Source organism: Neodiprion pinetum, chromosome 1 (assembly GCF_021155775.2).
Source record: "Neodiprion pinetum isolate iyNeoPine1 chromosome 1, iyNeoPine1.2, whole genome shotgun sequence".
Taxonomy (NCBI): Eukaryota; Metazoa; Arthropoda; class Insecta; order Hymenoptera; family Diprionidae; genus Neodiprion; species Neodiprion pinetum.
In genome coordinates, this window is record NC_060232.1 from 15,665,044 (window position 1) to 15,686,387 (window position 21,344).

The 21,344-nt window shown below is 39.4% G+C and overlaps 1 protein-coding gene across 1 annotated transcript in view; it reads left to right on the top strand.

Moving 5' to 3' along the window:
- LOC124220168 (arylsulfatase B) overlaps window positions 1-21,344 on the top strand; it is a 557,318-nt gene that overhangs the window by 90,725 nt on the left and 445,249 nt on the right. Inside the window, exon 3 of the mRNA XM_046628671.2 lies at window positions 10,817-11,029. Within this exon, the coding sequence (XP_046484627.1) occupies window positions 10,817-11,029 (213 nt within the window). The remainder of the gene's footprint in view (window positions 1-10,816; window positions 11,030-21,344) is intronic.

Sequence of the window (21,344 nt, forward strand, 5' to 3'; positions counted from 1 at the left end):
CCATCTGATTTCTTGGGGATGATCCAGACCGGAGAATTGTAAGGAGATGAAGAATGTGTGATAATGTTCTGATCAAGGAGTTTGGTCACTTGTTTTTGTATTTCGTCTTTGTGTACTCTTGGGTTTCTGTATTGTTTGGTATGAATTGGTGCGTCATTGGTAGTAGGGATCGTATGGCTGACTAAGTTTATATGTTTCAGGGTGTCACCTGGGAGGAAAAATAAATGGTTGAATTCGATAGCAAGTTCAACTATTGATTGTTTTTCTTCGTCGTTCAAATGGTCCAATCGTAAGTTTTCTTTCAAAATCTCAAGGCGTCTCGAATCATAATTTGGGGATGTGGGAAGAACGCGATTCTTGATCCTTTTTTTTTCTGTGTAAGACCAGTGCTAGTAAGACCTGTCCGCTGCTTGCAGTACTTGTATGCGTTAGGTGTGTTTTTGCACTGAGCGTGGCGGTGCTCGCGAGTTCATCGACCTCTTCTAGTGTTACGACTGGTCTTCTTATTTCCACAGCTGATTCGTTGGAATTTATTGCATAAACGTGAGCAAACCCTTGTTGGTTGGTAACCAGGGCCTGTCCTAGGAATATTTCAGCGCCTACTTCCAACTGTTCTATGAATCCCGTTTTTACCGAGGGATTCGCAATTTTGAGTGCAATCACCTGAGCCGTTCGTGGTGGTATCAATATGTAGTCTTCGTTGAGGAGTTTGAATGGTTTGCTAGTATTGTTCGGTATTATTTTTTCTGTATCGAAAGATGTCGTTGCATTTCCGTTCCGTAAAAATATCGATCCTAAGATTCCGTCTTCTTGTATTGGAAACAGATCGTCGACCATATGGAATATATGAAGGTTGTCACCGATTCGAATGCTAGTTGTTCCTACTACTTTTATTGGCTCATGTATAGCACTGGTAACGTGAATCTGACCTTCGAGTAATTTACACGGAACATGCGGATGTATTGCTTCGAGTTTAATTATGTTTACATCAGCACCGGTGTCAACTATAAATGTGCTGGGTTGTCGTGTGAGTTCACCTGTGGTTATTCGAACCTTCGGTGTTTGTGTAACAGATGTTATGAGGATACGCGGTCGTGTTTTTGTGTTGGTTCTATGCCTGTTAAAGGGAATAACGCCGGTTTCTCGAGAGATAAGGTAGTTTTTTTTTAAACAGATCGTCGCCTCTTCCGAAAGTAAAAAGTCTGCATTTAGTATACCGTCTTCGATGATAGGGAAGGAGTTATCGACAAGATGGAATTCGTGGCTTGTGTTAGCTAACTCGATGTAGAGACTTTCTATTGTTCTGATGGATTCTTCCGTTATCCCTGAAATCTGCCTAATGTCCGTCTTTGTGACGTGGACTCTTGGGTCGATTTTATCGATTTTTAACAAATTAATATTAGCGCCAGTATCTATTATTAGTGTCACGTACCCATTCAAAGACTGCGGGCATTGTGTTCGAATCTGTGGAGGGCCAGATTCTATTTGTACGGATCTGACGTTTGGTTTGGACGCTGCTCCGGTTTGAGGGAGGTCGATGCGTCCGCGCGGCCGTCCCTGAACTCGTTTAAATGGCTCGCGTTGCCTGAATATTCGCGATGTTGCTTTGCTTCGTATGAAACTTCCGGGTGGACGCCTGCATCGCAATTCTCGTTCGGGTAGTCTTGTGTTACGTAATTAACCCTGAAGTTTGATCGTGAATGATTTGGTGTGTTATACTGTTGTGAGCGTTGACTCTCATTTCGCAACTGGTCTAAAGGTTGGTTTGTCGGGTCTCTTGCTCGATATTGGGTATTGGGATTGTTCTGTTGTTGACGGTTAGTGTTATTTTGAAAAACTCTTGAACCTTGGTGGATTTTTGGATTATGGGGATATTGGGACCGATTTGAGCGGCACTTATCGTTTGAGTGGCCTTTGCGACCACACTGCGTGCAAGTTGTGTTGTTGCGCTGCCTCGTTCTGCACTCTCCTATACTATGACCTGCCTTCTTGCAGTATCTACACTCTGTTTCCGGATTTCCGGAAAGCGAAGGCCACCGCTGCCACCAATGTTACGTCCGTGAGTAGAGTTACTCCTGAGCGGTAAGAGTAAACTGGTTGGCTTCGCTTTTACGTTTCAGGTCAACCGGAAATCAGGATGAGGATTGAATAACGTAGGGTTTGTTTGAGATATTACTCATATATTTATTTCGAGGAAGCTCAGATGGCGGTAAAAACGAAGTGTGCTGTATGAAGCTATGTAAGAAGTCTAGATGTGACGTTGTTGAGAGTTAGAATAGGAGTGACCCTCGAGACGTCAAACGTACGGGTGCAGTAAAGGTGTGACAATGCTAGGAGTAGGAAATGGAATTTGATGAGTGAGCGCGATAGTGAATAGCGTGAGACTACGTAGAGATAAGAGGACAGGACAGAGACCATGAGATTTACCCTTAATTGGCACTCTTCCGCGCTCGAACGTAATTGGCACAGTGGGTCTGCCGGACCCGAGCGTGTTTAAACGTACATTCCTCAGCCTGTATTTGATATTTTTACTTGAACATTTTTTCTGTACTACTTTCTGATATCCTTTTTAAGATGTCATTGGTTTTGTAACGATTAACTACTTTTAAATATGTTAAAAAAAATCTTGAAAAAAAAAAAGAAAAAAATGGGTTTTTTCACTTAAAAATTCATAAGTCATGTAAATTTCAATATTAAGAGCTAAAAATTTAGGGTAATACTCTTGAGATACTAGGCTTCAAGAAAAAAATTAGTATTGTAGCCGAACTTTAAAAAAAGGTATTTATTTGGAACATTGAATATCGATTTTTTTAGGTATTTATTAAGTACACAATTTCCAATGTTTGAAGCTAATTTATTCAATTTTATTCAATTATTTATAAAAAAAATACACACAAAGTAACTTATGAATATATAAAATTGAACTTAACAAAAAGTTAGGCACGAAATTCATTCATCGAATTTACATTTGCGGCACAAAGGCGATCGGTGATCGTTGCACATGGCCACATGGCAAACGGCACAAGCGAGGCTTGTTTTGCGATCTTTTTTTTCTGAGCAGAAACCGCATCTTCTCTTTTTTTCTAATAAAACAAGTTGAGTATCATTCAAGTCAAGATCGATACCATCATTCAACATTGCAGAAATTGCAACGCGAACGTCCTTCCGAATAGTTGCAGTTCTCAACCTCTCTTGCAACATCGGCTTGGCCAGGTGAGCAATCAATTCTTCTAAACATTGCTGTCCACTAACTTTTGTAGTGTTTCCTTCGTTTATGAGCTTACATTTCAATAAAATCCTTGCATTGACTGCAGCCTGGTCAAGCATGCCGAAGAAAAAACGCAATGGCCATCTTTGCGTGCGCCTTGCAACAGTAAAGGAATGACATAGCTGATCGTAGGTGTCAGTGCCACCTTTTGTTGCGTTGTAGTGTCGAACAATATTTGGTTTGTTTCCAGTAATCTCATTCGACCGCATGAACGTAGACAACAGCAACACAATTTTGTTTTTTTTTGGAGTGTAACACACCAAAGTCATATCATCCGTGTAACAAAATTTACTATCAGGAAAATCTTTGCTGGCTACTTTCATTTCAAGCGGAATCTCGTTCTTATTTTTTCGAACGGTGCCAGTGATAGTTAGATTATATGGATCTCTTAACATTCTAATCATCAAAGGAATAGTAGTAAACCAATTATCACACGTCACAGTGCGATTAGTTCCATGTATTGGAGTGGTCACTTCACGGAAAAAATATTCCGGCACTGACTCTGCGTTAGAAACACCATGAGTTTTTCCTAAATAAGGAATAGCATAGATCTGAAACAAATTTTAATTGTTAGTATTTTGAACAAATATTATTACATACAATCGTGAAAAAATAATACGGTTAATTTTACCAAGTATGAAGTTTTTGCATCGTTGAGCGTTTTCAACATCAGGCCATACTTATCCGGTTTTGATTTCATGTACACGCGATGCTTACAGCGTCCGCGAAAACCGTGAAGTTGCTCATCAACTGTGCACATGTTACTTGCATGATAATTTTTTGTACAGTTACTTATAAAAATATCCCAGATTTTTCGTATTGGAGCTAATCTATCTTCTTGATTTCTTTCTTCTTTCAAATCAAAACGCAAGCATGATGTTAAAAAATTAAATTGCTTGAAAGGCATTACGCATCGATAAAATGTTACTCCATTTCCATAACTCCAAAGTTTATCTGCATTTACTCGATGAGTTTTCCACATCCCTGAATGATACAAAATGGCAAAGAGAGCTTTGATTTCTACTGCATCCGCCGAACGATGATAACTTTGTAAACGTACATTGCCAGTAACAAGATCAGAACAGACTTTCAATATTTTATCATTAGTACATTCAACTATGATATCAATTATTTCGTCAGAAAATAATGCACTCCAAAATTCATGCATGGATTGTAAGTTAGCAGCATCATCAGTAGGGCCAGGTGTATAGTCAGGCGCGTTAGTGCTCAATCGATCTGAAAAGAAGAAAATAAAAAACTTTACTATTTAATTTATTTACATGAATAAAAGTTGCTATACAATTTTGAAATGTATGATTTTGGAGAGCGCAAAAAAAGACTACTACTATATATGAAGTATACAGTACTTGTATATGTATATATATATATATATATATATATATATATATATATATATATATATATATATAGTGTATGTATATGTACATACAGTCTGTATATGATACGTTTGTACGGTGAGACGCGCACGCTTGCTCCGAAATATTTTACTCCAAAAACTTACCAAACTGACGCGTCGGTTGATTCAGACTCCACACAAACTTTTCTTTGCCTCTTCCTCCTTTTCCGTACAATTTCGATTGTGGTCTTCCACGAGATTTGCGTTGGCGATTTTGTAATCTTTCAGCAAGAGGTGTAGAATCGAGCGCATCTTCCTCTTCTTCTCTCAAACGCATTTGCTTTGTTGGAGGTGCATTTTCTAATTCCTCCTCGAGTTCATCTTCTTCTTCTGCATCCGTAGAATCAGTATCTCCTTCATGCTCGTAATCAGAACCATCACAACGTTCATTTTCACTGTTTTCACCACCAATATTATCTTCGTCATACTGTGTTTCTACTAATTCGTCTCGCAAGAAACGTTGCCGTAAATTGTACGGCATCTATATAAAAAAAATGTAAGTCATAACATCAAAAAAAAAATTATTTCATCAAATATGATACACTTACCTTATAGATTGATGAAAAAAACTGAAATACAGTATAAAATTTTTTTTGTAAAAAACCGTTTTTCACGCGTTAATGGCACACTGGGTCTGCTGGACCCGGGATTTTCGAGAGGTCAACTTTGAGCGACTGCTGAACTCACACTGACGCTTGCCACGCTGTACTAACCGACTTAAGTTACAGTTAGTGACATCAATTAACGGTAGATGTCGACACTTGGTTCATTTTTTAAAATTTAGTACAATTAAATCGAGCTCGAAAAATCGCTCGGGTCCACCGGACCCACGGTGCCAATTAAGGGTTAATGTAAGAACTGTGGGAGAGTTAGCGAGTAGGAAAAATAGAGAGAAGTGGTATGCTGGACGTAACACTGCCTTCTCAACCCCCGACGGGCGTTTCGAATAACAACGAATGCCGTTCGGATTACAGAACGCTCCTGCGACCTTCCAACGCATGATGAACGATGCGCTGAGAGGATTGAATCAGAAGATCTGTTGCGTCTACATTGATGACGTTATAATTTTTGGTGAAACGGAGGAAGAACACCATCGAAATGTAAGAACCGTATTTCAGCGTTTAAGACAATGTAACCTGAAACTCCAGCCAGAGAAGTGCGCCTTCATGAAGACTGAAGTGAGATACCTCGGATATGTCATCACTGACGAAGCGAGCAAACCAGATCCGGAAAAGACCAGAGCGATACAACAATTACCCGTTCCAGTCAACGTTAAGACGATTCGATCCTTCCTTGGTTTTACGGGGTATTACCGGAAGTTCATACAAAACTATTCAATGTTAGCGAAACCATGAACAAAGTTGACAGAAAAGGACAACTCATGGGAGTGGTCAGCAGCCTGCCAAGAAGCCTTCGAAACCCTGAAAGAAAAGTTGGTCACACCACCGATACTTGTGAGATCAGACCCAGCTAAACAATACGTCGTAACCACCGACGCGTCAAACGATGGAATTGGAGCGGTACTATCTCAAGACGGCCACCCCATATATTTCTTATCTCGAACCCTGAATGATGCGGAAAGGAATTACAGCACGACAGAGAAGGAGATGCTTGCTGTTGTATGGGCCGTCAAGAGGCTGAGAGTATATTTGCTCAATACACCAGATAAACCCTTCATCATCCGCACCGATCATCGTGCACTCGTATGGCTGAAAAATTGCGTAGACCCCAGTCAACGCCTGCTGCGTTGGAGACTAAGATTGGAGAAATACTCATTCCTGATAGAACATGTTTCGGGAAAAAGGAACGTAGTAGCGGATAAGTTGTCTAGAGTCTTTCGCACAAAGGAAGAGATCTTCGGAAAACTCACCGAATTGGAAAAGGGACTATACGAAATCACACCCATTGATAGGAATCTCAAGTGGGTCCACCATATTGCCGCACGCCATATTGACATCGAGAGATTGTCACTCACAACAGGCAGAACAAAATCTCACATCAAACTCGTTCCCAACCGAAATCGAAAAGGGGAGGACGGCAAATGGGTGAAGATTACCCTTAAAGAAAAGGATGCCTCTGACAACATCCTGATTATACCAAAGAATCAGACTGATAGACGTGAGAAACTCAGAAACTACATTCATCCGAAAAGGTACGAAAAAATATACTTCTGGATTGACCCTGAGAAAACCACCAAAGAAGAAAACAATTCGATCATCGAAGATCTCAAGAGGATACGTCAGGACTCAGGTGCAGACATATCATTTTGCTTGACAGGAAAGGATGTGCCTAACAAACAGCAACAGAGAGAAATCATGGCCAGCGCTCACAACGACATCAATGGACACTTCGGCCTAGCAAAAACAATTGACCGAGTAAAAGAAACGGCCGTATGGTCACGTATGGAGAATGAATTCAATTCCTTTATCCAGGCATGCCCCACGTGTCAGATGTATAACAAGGAAAGGATACAAATGAAATGACCCGCTATTCTTTCCGAAACCTTTGCTGAAAAACCTAATGATCAAATTTCAATAGATATCGTCGGACCTCTGGTCGAATCTTGGAATAAACACCGATATATCCTCACGATGCAGGATTCAATAACTCAATTCATTAAATGTGCCCCACTTACGAACAAAACCGCGACAGAAGTTATCAAGGCTCTATCAGAGTACTGGATAGGTAACTTCGGGTGCCCCAAAGTAATCCTGACGGACATGGGAAAGGAGTTTTGTAACGAGCAGACCGATTTCTTTCTCGAACACTATAATATCAAACATATCACCACGCCTGCATATCACCCGCAGTCGAACGGCTCTATAGAACAAATGCATAGTGTCTTGAAAGACTATATTTGAACTGCCTGCAAAGAGAGAGTACACACTTGGGACAAGGTTTTAACAGAAATGGCACGTGCCTATAACACTTCCGTTCATCAATCAACAGGTGAAACGCCTCACAACCTCATGTTCTGTCATGAAGCCAACAATCCTGACGGTTTTCGCGAAAACCGATTGGAAACCGTAATTAGTAAGAAAATGTTGTGGATACGAAAATGGGAGGAACGGTTTGAGAAAGCTCTGGTCTGGCTTACCAAATCCAGAGAGAAAAACCAAAAACAAGTGGACCAAGGAACACGACGACAAACTCCTTTATATCAAGTGGGAGATGAAGTAATGATCAAGAACCATACGCGACAGAACGCCTTGGAGAGGATTTGGAATGGACCATTCGTCGTCGGCGAGATTAACGAACAAAAAGGAAATATCACTTACAAGAAAACCGTGGATGATTCCACGGCATCTTATTGGAAGACCCATCTGAATAATGCCAAACCGTACTACGAATACGACACCGGACCAAGGGAAAACCATCCAATCCCTAGAATTAAACTAAAACGGGTTCAGGGTAACGATTGGATCTCCACGGAATAGAGTCTTAGTTTCTTTTGTTATAGGTGTAGCATTCTATCCCTCGCCTACTTCGATGTCTCAGTTATCAATGGGACTTTACTCCAGGAGGAAGTGGGCAAAGTATACATGTACCAGGAAAGATGGAAGATATTCCAATCCATTGACGCAAGTGGGTTCACCAAACCATTACTCGACATCCACAACAAACTCGGAGGCCTCCAGACGATACGGGATACCTATCTGGACCATTGGAATCCTGGTCAGCGATCCCTCGCCCAGTCCACCCTGAACGCTTTAGATTTAGAATTTGCCCGTGCCTCGTCACACAATAATATTTTGGAAGTCATTTTAGACTTGGGTGCGCCTATTCTTCAAATGACGCGCCGCCCCTCTAAATTAAAGGAATCTCAATCCCACGGAACCAAAACAAGTACTCCGAAAGCGCTCGCGTCGAGCGATGTTACTTACGAAGCCTCGCGCGAAGTTGAGGCGGTATTTGGAAAACATGTCCTTCTGACGGGCCTGGCAAATGAAATGTATCCCCTAAGGAAATCTTATCTCACGCCAAACATCAGACCGGAAAGAGGAATGTTTACCTTTTTAGGAACAATCCAAAAATCAATCTATGGAACTGCTAAAGCGTATGATTTGGAAATAATTAATGGGAATCTAGCCTCACTAAAAAATGTAACGGACACTCTAAATCTTGTTGTAACAAAGTCCTTGCACATCAATCAAGTCCAAATTAATATCTTGAATACAAATCAGCTCAAACTTAAACACTCTTTGGAACCTGTGTGGGGACGATTAGAATCATTAAAAATAAAAGGTAACGAAACGCTTGATTATCAGGAATACATGGAAGCTATAACTCTAAGTTTATTTGAATTTAAGGAACTGCAACGACTAATCGATCTGGTAATGACTGCCGTGCAATTAGGAAGGCATGGTATCATCGATAACACCCTCCTTACTCCAAAGGAGCTTATGTCAGCTCTCCAAGCTTTCGACGCCAATGACAAAAAGACACTAATACCTATGAAGGAGGAAAATTACGAGAAGTTTATTAAAATAAGTGATTTAACTACAACCACAGATAAAGGCAAACTTATCTATATACTCACAGTGCCTTACTTAGAAAAGGAACCTTGGGTAATAATTCATAATACCCCGGTACCCGTAAGAATAAATCACACTTATGTAACACTTAACCCAACATATGCTTTGAAATTAGTACGTAAGAATTTTATAAGAGAAGTCACATTTTTTCAATTGAAACAGATAACCGATTATTTCATTGGTGATTACCGTGATTTGGGACATTGCAACGATACTATTGAACTTTGTGAGAAAATAACCGATCCCATACCACGAGGATGCACCCTGAGTCGTTTTCTCGTCACAGATATTGCTTACATAAGAACGCAGGGATCGCAAATAATCTTACCTTCGAAGCCAATTGAGGTAACCATAACATGCGCTTCAATGCAGACTTTTATTATTCAAATCACTAAGCTATCCCTGATATCCACGAATCAGAGCTGTGAACTTTAAACTCTGAAAACGCGAGTCAAATCAATCGTAGAACATATGACTTCTCAATTAACAGAAATACATGCGGATACCATTTCCCCGCTAAACAAATTTGTAACAGGCCGGGAAATTGTATTGCATCACGTGATTAACTTGGATACCCTCAAGGATCAAGGACAAGCCATTTTAGACCTTGAGAGTGTCCTCGCGAATAACGAAGCAACCCTTCGGGTCAACAATACATGAGCTAACTTCAAAGGTATAGGGATCCCATCAATAGCTGCCATTTCTGGAACGATATCCGTCTTGTCTTTTCTACTTTTGCTGTGGAAATTTAATATACCCACCTATATTTCGGCGTTCACCGGATATTGTTGCCAAAGGAATCCCTCTGCTTTGGAAGTAGTAGAACGAAGGAAATTAAAACGCAAGATTGAGGAACAGGCCAAACGTAACGAAAGAATCCTACGAGAAATCAAAAGCCGCAGAGACGCGCCTTTGTCTTCGTCGCGGGATGTGATAGAGCTGGAACATTTGTCATAGAATGTAACAGTTTTATGTCCTCTCGTAGGAACATGCCGGGGATCATTTAAATGAGTACAAAATTCATCGTGCAGCGTAGCCCGCTTTGCGCGCTTGGCTTCCTTATCGGCAGCAGTGCTCAAATTACGCGATTATATGCACTTTATATGCATTGTCGCCGAGCCCGACGAGAGGCCGTGTGAGCAGAATCAATACTGCTTCCCGGCGTATCGCACGCCTAATTTTGCTTATACATAAATTTAATATAACATTAACCCCCGCACTCACCATTGTTGTTATCAATTATAACGCAATTCTCTGTTTTGAATAAACGTATGAATATACATATAATCGTTGCGTAATATTCGCATGACATATACAACACGTACGTTAGACATTTCGAAAAATTCGTGTATTATACGCATTTTTTTTATGGTGAAAGCTAGGTTTACAAAACGTGTATGGAATACTAGTGGATGGATTCACTTTTATTTTTTATACGTACACCATTTATTCACAATTTTTCCGTGCAATAAACGTGTTTTTTACTATGTTGTTTTCATTGGATTCCGCAAGTTTGACAGGCTCCGAAATTGAGCTTTTAATGCACGTATTTTAACGAGTAAATTTGATTTTCAATTCATCTGTGATGCTTCAAAGGTACTCTTTGGTGCTGAGCCCAGAGGTCTGCCACTGAATCAGAAGTTACTTCCCCAGTACCTTGAAGAATTGGGCTATGCAAATCACATAGTTGGGAAGTGGCACTTGGGCTGCTACAAGAAAAAATATACGCCAACTTTCAGAGGCTTTCGTAGTCATACAGGTTACTGGACAGGCCATCAAGATTATAACGATCATACAGCTATGGAGGATGTGAGTATATGTCATAGTTTTAATATACTGTAACGGACAGCTGTTCAAGAACGCAATATATCAACAATGCCCGTAACATACACAAATCACGACAACAACTGTAACGGACAGCTGATCGAGACCAGCATCGACATCGACAGTGACCTACATAAACCCAAAATAATAAACAAAGACGACGGACGATGACCAACGCATACCAGGACGATGACCCATAGCAGGACACACGAATAGGGAAATGACGTCAACAAGATAACCTGACCACAGCCCTGGAAGAGTATAAAACTGGAGGACCACGAAGAGCGGGTACCAGTTGATCGGCAAAGCGCCAAGCTGCGTCATGTTGAAACGAAACGTTACTCGTCCAGAGAACACTATCGAATTTAGCTTCAAGTTTAAGGAGAGGAACCTCAAGCAAAGCGTTTAGTTCCAATGTGAGATAGATATTATTTATTAGAGTCCACGATAGCCCGGGACTGCTAAAGAGAGTTAGGAAAGATATAAAATGTTTGAACTGTAAGGACCGTCTTAGAAGCAGAACCGATAAATTTTGATTATTATTATTATTTCTTTATTTTTATTTGATAATTTTGTTCTGCATTGTTAATTTTATAAACCAGATCGCCGACCTCGGTCAATATCAAATGTATTCGTGTTATCGCTATTAAAGCAGTTTTAAATTCTGAATATGCACTCGTCTGTCTCGTTGTCAAACATATGTTTCTAACATGAAGTTGCACCTTGAAGAGGGGAAAGGAAGTAAACCAACAGCCAGCCAAGGTAATCTCTGGTCTGAAGGATTGAAAGTGTTTGGGGTCAGTAAACCACAACAGAAATAGACAGGCGACTCTGTTTATTCGGAGTTCGCAATTAGAAGGGAGTACTGGTGAGCCCGTATCTCCGAATAGGTGACATACGCCTCTCTTACTTGTCTTCAGCTGAAAGCAACGGCCGAACAAGCCCTTATCTTTTCGAAGGAAGCAACGGGCGGAGGTGCCTGTTCACATATCAAGGCGGCTTTGGTGATACCTAAGTCCGTATAGTTCGACTGTTCAGGGTTTTTGGGTCTGATAAGCTGATCCTGCTTTTAACCCATCAGAGGGGGTTCATCATAAACATACTTTTTCATTATAAAGTGACAAAGAACGCACAATAACGGGTTTATCTCATAGGCTCTGGCCCAAGATAATCCGCACTCGTTACAATACAGTAGAGCGTCTTTTATCTGAGCCTGCTTCATCCAAGTTTGCAATAATTTGAGCACTACTCTCAACACCTACGTTCATCGCAATTTGAAGTTCTGTCCGTTTTTACTCAAAATACAATGTCATTCCGTCAGGATTTTGTTTGTTTAACTGCAATAATCATGTTTGATTAGGTGAATTTTATGATATACTCTACAAAAATTTTATTCAAATATGGTCGCTCTGCAAAATGTAGGTAACTTCACACAGGCATACGCCGCGTGCGTAAGGCTCGGTTTACGGAGGACAGGTTGCCACTGTTGCTTCTAATCGATTTATGAGAACCAGTACAGCTTGAAAAGAAATCAAAAAAACTTTATATTATGTTGAGCACTACGTCAGGGTCAGACCTATCTGAAAGAAATCATCGGTGACGAATTCGGAAAAATAACAATTTTTTCAAAATTGATAGTTCATTGTTTGCGTGAAACGCTTTTCGCTCCATGCATCGAGTAGGCAGCGCCACTGGTGGCAGTTGTGAACAACCGTTGCACGTTCGTGACGCCGGCCGTTGCCTTCATTTGTATGGGAAGTTGTCAAATAAAATAGCGAATGTTTGAATAAGAAAAAAAAGTGGATCGTGTCAAGTTTATTAATAACAAAAAACGAAGCTGAGACTTCTACGTACAATGGTAAGTACCTCTTTTACTTTCCAAGTGCCGTGTACTTATCTTTTTTTCGTATTGAAAGTTGATCGCTTGCATAACCTCAACATGTCTATGTAATTGTCTACAGACATGAATATATGCATACGGACGGATTTCAGGCAGTAACACATTCGATAGATTTCAATCCAGCAACAATAAAAAAAGGTTCCGGCCTCACCACAACGCACGTAGTTCAAGTGGAAGAATGTTTTTTCAACGAAATACGGTCAACCGTGATAAGATGTAATGTAATCCGTCAGACTTCCGTGACTTCACCTCCGTACAAGGTCGAAATGGAGGTAAAATATTTTTAGAAAATCTCTGATTTATTAAAAACAATAGTGGTATTTGAAAATTTGATAACCAATGTTGTTGTTATGTACTTATGTATTCACATCTAATTAATTAATATGAATTGATGTTTGGGAGCGTATTTTTTAATACGCCATCTATTCTCCAGCGATTATAAACATTCATTTCTTTTCTAGATTGACGGTACTGGTGCTGGGGGAAAATGTAAGCATATTTGCGCTTCAATATGCTACATCAATACCGATCGACCTGCATCACAAACTAGCTTAGACCAAAAATGGGGAAGGCCTTCACGGAATCAACTTGGAAAAGAAATATAGGCGAAAGGAATTATCGTCACGGAACACTTTAAGGCTGAAAGCGTCCTGAACCCAGTAAATTGTCTTCCGTATGATGCGCAATTATCCGATGTAACGCACTCTTGTTGGCTCAATTTAATCTTAGCTGCTCAAGAGCGTCTGAAAGACGGTACGCGTGATGAAAGCTTGAAAACAACGAAAGTAACTCAATTGACTTCATTTAATAATAAGCTATCTTGGGAAACCTGCATTTTGAACTTAATGATATGAGCAAAAGGAAGTAAATTATACCTCCAAGAATCCCACTTTTCAAGCATTTCAGCGAAATGTTTTTATGAAAAATATACTCAATTGAGCGAACAAGAAATAATCGAACTGTGCATTAAAACTGTAAGTCAAAGCGAGTGCTTTGATTGGTTTAAAACTAGAAAGCTCAGAATAACTGCAAGTAGTAAAGCCCACGCAATTAAAACACGGACAAAACGCGATCTTGAAAAAATAATAGACACATTTTTAAATATCGTTCACACTCAATCATTTGCCGCGACCCAATATGGCCAAAAAATGGAGAAAATCGCCCGAAAGCAATATGAAACATTACTGAATGTTCAGGTTTTCACCATTGGTACAGTTTTTCTACAAGCTCAGCCATGGTTAAGTGCGTCTCCTGACGGAGTCGTGATAGAAGATGGATGTATAACGAAATTAGTAGAGATCAAGTGTCCTCATTCGTGTTAAAAAGTACCTGTTTGCGATGAACTCTTGGAAACTTTCAACGTCCCATATTTAGTTGATTCAAATAATAATGTAGATTTGAAATCAACGCATCAGTATTATACGCAGCTCAGTGTCAAATGCAAATGTATGTAACAGGATTGTCACAGTGTGATTTATTTGTGTAGTCACCAAAGGAAAGCTGCTTTATCACTCTCCCACGAGATGATTCATTTTTAAAACATCTGATATCCAAATTCCATGCATTTTACTTCGATCACTACTTACAAGCTTTGTGTGAAAGCGATAATGAAAATATCGTCCCCAATTAGCTTAATTTATCATCGTAAGGCTATGAATGTTGTGGAGCCAAAGAAAAACGTTATGCGACAAAAAAATGTTCCTAACCATTTTATTAATGCAACAAGTCTGCAACTGTGATACGATTGAGCAGAACATTATGACTCGGTTATCCGATGTTTTATTTAAAATTGTAATTTGACATCGAAATGAACATGTGAAATGAAATAGGAGAACCAGCTTGGTACAAAGAATATTTTCGCAGTTTATTTGATAACACCTGTTTCTTTTTATTTATACATATTTTTACAATTCTTGCTGGAATTAAACACCTTTGACAGCTGCTATGTAAGGAATTTTCAGACGACATTTTATTTTTGGACACTTTCTTCATCGTCACTCGTTTTTAAAATCGCAGACTGCAAATTTACCAAAACACAACACATCAAAACTATATCGTCACAATGCGGTAGCATACTTAAAGACAATTTGTCGAATATTCTATATATTCGAATTCTTTGAATAATCCGCTCGATATGAATTCTGTGCAGAGATACTTTATACGTTTCAGCAACTTCTTGAGCGGAAAAATTATCATTATGAAGGAACGGTGGCATTACAAGTAATGTTTCTTTGCCACTTGCCTCTGATGCTGTTTTTACCGCTGGAAAGCCCTTGTCAGCTAACACTACATCGCCCGGTTCAAGCAATTCTAAAAATCCACTTCCACTTCCAAAAATCCATTTGCGCATCAGTTGTTCTTTCGCTATGATATTTGCAGATTAATGAAATGTAACGGTCAGGTGTACATCCGACTAAAACTTTTACTGTGAAACTCTTTTTATATTGAGAATATAAGCGAACGCGATGTTCTACTGTAGAAGGTTGTTCAGCTTTGAACTCTGTGCAATCAACAATAACACGACAGTTTTCGTAATTTTCTTTAAAATCCGTAGGCATTGTCGACTGAACGACTTCTTTAGAGAGCCAAATCACGAAATTTTTACACAAATTTGCTAATTGATGCAATACAGAAAAAAAATTTCTAGAAACCGTGGTTCTATGTAGCTTGAAAAGAACACTCGATGCTGCAAACGTTAGCCCACATTTTATTTTCATGGAAAAAACAATAGCTTCTCTCTCAATGGTGTCCTTGAATCGTTAAATATTTTTGGATTATTCGATCGGTTTTGCTCCAAAACTTGCAATAATAAATTGAAAGTGTCAAATGTCACACTAGCAAGATCGAGTAACTCTTCATTGTTTGTGATACAAAAAAAATCCATCAAACCCAGAATCACATCTTAATTGCAGAATTTTACGTTCGTTATCTGAACCGACAGACACATCTCTGAGTGAGTTAGAAGGTCGTGACTGTATTGGTTGTATGATTGAAATTTCGTTGGTTTCGACAGTTAGTGATGACAAGATGCAGTTCATAGAGAATGATGTCTTTATTACGACGTTTCGACAGGACCCCGCCTGCCATCATCAGGTTTCTTAAAATATTGAAAAAAAAAAAATATATATATATATTTTATATAAATTTATATATAATATAATATATATAAATATATATATATAAATTTTACAGATGTAAATTCAACAATTAACATTTTCAATTACAATTATCATACATAAATGCCTCTAATTAATTATTATTGTTAGGTTGTCATAAGCACCTTCTGAAACACCATGTAAGCAACAATTAGTAAGCTAAGGAATGTCTAAAAATGTGAGTGTGTAATATTTTATTATCTTATGACAACCTAACAATAATAATTGTTTAGAGGCATTTATGTATAATAATTGTAATTGGAAGTGTTGATTGTTAAATTTATGTCTGTGAAATTTATATATATTGTAACCAATTTTTATGAAGTTAAGGGTAAAACGATGAAAACGAGATAATTGGTGACCCTACGGCGCAGTCACTAACCTGAATAATTAGATAGAGAGAGAGGTAATGAGAGAGAAAGACACGAGTGTTGGGCGCCAGACGCACATGCGTCAAAAATAGATAATGAGACAAAGAGATAAAGGTAAAGGTAAAGGTAATAGATAAAGGTAAGGTCAGATTCTACGACGGTTTTGCACAGTTCGCTCAGATAGACAAGATAATGGTAGAGGGGCGGAGTCGAATCCAATAGATAAAATAAGAAACAAGTGAAGCAGGAATAATATCAAATATATTAAGTAAGAAGCGATAGGTTTAATGACAAGCAAGTAGCTGAAGAGATTGAGATACAATTACGATAAATGCAATAATTAACAATATTTACAGCCAGAGAAAGGTGAAGCGAGAGAGTTAACAAATAACGGAACGTTTTCCGAATAAGCGGGAAATATGCGTGAGCTCGCGATACTATGACTCGAGGTATTAACTAATACGTTTCTATAATGAATATGCAGAACGGAAAAGATATACGGTACTTAAATTGAGCATTGAGCAAATAAACCATAAAATATGAGAAGCGATTATAAACACATGCGAAATACAGAAATTGTAATAGTTATCACATTACCAGAATGATCAGAAATAGGCAAAGATAGGAAATTATCAATTACAAGGTAAATTCAAGCGACAGGTCAAGTAGAAAATTATCATAAAATATAGGTACTAACAGATAATACGTAGTCTCTTGTTTGCGGTAAGTGCGAGAGAAAGAGAGATAATATTCGGTACGATAAAAGGTAATTCAAGATAAGGCAAATAATATTCAAGATAAGTAGTATGCAACGTACGGCAAACCAAATAGACTAGGGACAACTACGATCAGCGATATTAGCGAAGAAAATAATGAAAAAGATGTTATGCTATACGGCACAATACTCGAATGTCAAATGAACGACGAGCGGGACCGCGCAGCGATGTAAGATCGCGCACGCGGTACACTCACTACGATACGATACTCAACGGTGATAGGTAAAGAGACGGATATAAACTAATCAGAGAAAATATAACAAAATAGCAGTGCTCAATAGCTAAGATAAAAATTGATCTTTTAACGGAACGCGCTGCTAGACAGCGATATTAGATATTCGAATATTCCAGAAGAGAAAGATAATAAAATAAAGCGATAGTCACTACAATGCGTAAGTAATAGTCAACCAGTCGCGAAGTTACTTGCAATAAGACAGAGAAAGGGACAAGATAAGAGATAAGAGAGAATAAGGTACGAGCCCAGGTGGCTCAAGCAGAACAACTGCAAGATGAAGAGAGAAAGAGTACGAGCTCAATTGGCTCAAGCAGACCAACTGCAAGATAAAGAGAGAAAGAGATAAAGGCAAAGGTACGATATATTGCAAGTAATCTCGTGGCTTCACAAAATAGAAAAGGAACCTCACTTACGTAAAAGAAGATCTAACAGGTGCTAGAGAATGCGATACGATAGCGGTACGACGACTTGCGTAGCGATAACAGGAACACGTTTACAATTAACGAAAGCTGAAGGTAGGATTAACAAAGGCACATCGGCTATTAACGAAACTGGAAGTAGAGCTAACTAAAAGCACGTCTGCTATTAGCGATAACTGAACGTAGAGTGACAAGGTGAGCGATGATCCTGATTTTCGTCGAGCTGCTGTCACGTGATTCTTCCTCAAATTTGCGGTATTCTAATTGGACCAGCAGGTCGCGTAGGTCTGGTCCACGGGTAGGCGGCGATAATCCCTCGCCGCTTGTTTTTCTTCTTCCTCGACGACAGGTATCGAGGTATCGGGACGTCGGAAGGTGGTCAGAGATGTTTTCCCTCAGCTGTGCGGTATCGTTGGTGAGAGGGGAGGTCGTACTGCTCATGTGTTGCGATATTGAGGTGTGCGGCAATATTACGTCACCGGTCTCCTGGACTTGCGACAGACTGTAACTCACTCCTTGCTTTACTGGTACTCCCCGTTGTAGCTATTTCGTCGGCGCTGTATCCCGGCCCTCGCTCATTGAAGCCCTCATGCCGGAACGATCTGGTTGTGATGGCCCTCAATCCGGATGCCCACACTAGATCCACCAGATCCACGTGGTCAGCATATCATTAGCCTATTCCACGCCGCAGTCCTTCGATAGGACGGTTCGTGAAGAGAAAACCGTCCTCTATTTGATAGTCAACGACTTAGTAGATGTTAGGGTCGGTTCAGCTCCAGGCTGATAAGTACCGTCGACGGGAGGCTTTGTTGTGTTTTTGACGCACAGCCCTGTACGCCGCCTGACGATGCATCCGAGCGGTAGAAGCATTCATTCGTGGTTGGGCTCCTGGCCGAGAAGTCCTCAATAGTCGGAGGTACTGTTTGTGCATCACGCACGACCCTGTTCGACAACTAGATAGGCATCCACCGGGAGTGGTTTCAGCGGTATTCGTTCGTCTGTAGTCGGTGGTGGTCGATGTTGAGCTGGTATGTGACCCCTGTCAGGCAGTGTCCTGGTATCTTGACGCGAAGGTCTCGCAGATGGTTCTCCTAGAGTGTTACAGAATTAGAAAATAGCATACAATTAGCTTAGTAAAGAGAATTCAACGTAAAGATAATTGGTCGTTCATTTTTGGAGTATTGGCCTCAGACGTGCTTTCGTTATTTTTAGCGATATCTGCACCTAGGGGAATGCGATAATTAAACAAAGTGACGGGGTACGAAATACCACGTCACAATATATACATATATTTTTTTGTAATTTTTTAAGAAACCTGATGATGGCAGGCGGGGTCCTGCCGAAATGTCGTGATAAAGACATCATTCTCTATGAACTGCATCTTGTCATCACTGACTGTCGAAACCAACGAAATTTTAATCAGACACAACTCTGTGAACTATGTCAGTTCCATAACATGAATCCTTCATACGTTTTCCTGCGGAACTGTAATTTCGTTCACTTGTAGCCAGCGGAATGTTGGCTTGTATCTCAGCTTCACTACGATGAGTTTCGGTCCCATGGTGATTATATATAAATGTGAAAGAAGTAGATTGAAGCTCCAGGAAATCTACTTGAATTTCTTTATCTTTTCGCAACGGCTCTGCATCATCATTCAGCTCGTGGATAATGGTAACTCTTCGTTTTCGAAATGTCCAGTTCTCAATCCTTGCGCTGTTGGTTCAGAAGGCTGCGTCGCCCTTGATTTCATCTGCTGTTGAAGGCTCCGATCAAACCTGACAATAACAGTGAAATACCATTGCACGTACATGCATTGAAACAATCAGTGAAATTCAACTTCTGTATCAAGGAGTCTCGACAAAAATCCAATTATTATATCAGTTGCATTATATACCTTCGTACTGCACTTTCTAAAGTTTTTGCTCCATCTTTTGAACTTTGAGAATTTGGAAAAATTTTCGGAACAAAACTCGGACTCAAAGGATGGTCCGATTTTTCAATACCAATGAAATGTTGACTACAAATGCGAGTGTGCTTCTTAGGTCGCTATTCAAACCCATTTACCCTGAAAGCATATAAAACTGTTGTGCGGTTCAATAAAAAAATGTTTGGAAAATAATATCGAAGTTCTTCTTTTCTGATAACATATTTCTATTCGATAACATTCATCTTTGTTTAGCGTTATTCAATGCAATTCATCCAATTATGTTTAAGTCGATTGCATGATAATAAGTTCCGCAACACTTGGTTAGAATTCATTCAACACTTACGTTTTTCTTTCAACCGCCTAGATCCACTTGTCTCGTTGAGGTTTCTTGAGCGTGGCACTAGAAAATACATAAAAATGCGTATTTGGTGCATTCAGTGAGTTGTTCTTGCAACCAAATACGCAACAAATACAACCGGGTTTCTTTTTGAATGCCATCAAAGTAATAATCTCGCACGTGTTAATGGCGTAGAACCACGTCGAACTGACGTGCAACAGTTGCACAAAATTACCACCCCGAGCGCTGTGAGTCGTATTCCCCCACTTTGACGCCCCAATGGACGGAGCGAATATCAGGGTCATATTTATCTTTGAAAGAATTGATCGCTCCCAACATTTGAAAATCGTAATTGAGCCTGTGGGTCAAATAACGGGTCAAGTGACTCAACTTTTGACACACTAAGAAGAAAAAGTTGTTGAACAAAAAAAAAAAAAAAAACTGTTGCGATCAACTAAATGCGGCGTTCATGGGTGGCGGGACAAATATTTGTTTATTAGAACAACTTATTAGCCGCACAAACTAATTAAAAAATACTTCTGTTAACTAAATTATTATGGAACACAAATACGCAGATATATAGTCCACGAAATATCAAGTTGAACAATCTGTATTATATCGTTATTATAGAAATCATTTTGTTAATCTGACTATCCTACTTTTTGAAATAACGAATGTTTGATCAATGCAAGATCATGTTTTCTTGATTTAGGAAAATCTCAGTTGATAATAATGGATATTTAGTGGGCAAAAACAAAGTTAGGTACAATCAACTGAACATTTAGTTTAGTGTAGTGTTTTAATCATTTGGGATGGCTCGGATCAAAAATAAAATCAAAATTCTCAGCCTAATTACTGCAGTTGGTAGGTTTTTCAGTAACGCAAATAACTAATCATTGTTCGCAAGTCGGATGAAATGCATTTTCAGTTTCTGATTAGACGCCGAATGATTTTTTTGAAAAATCAAACCGTGGACCGTTTCCAAGTATGTACCTATCATCCTACTTACAATTAGTCATACATCTATATACACTTCGCCGAACTATCGCACGCACTTTGGATTAACTTTTGCTCACTGAGGTGACAAGATATATTTGTCTCAGCGATAAGAAGCTATTACCAGGTGACGTAAAGAGATTTCGTATGAAAATGCAAGAATTTCATAAGTATTGTAAAAATT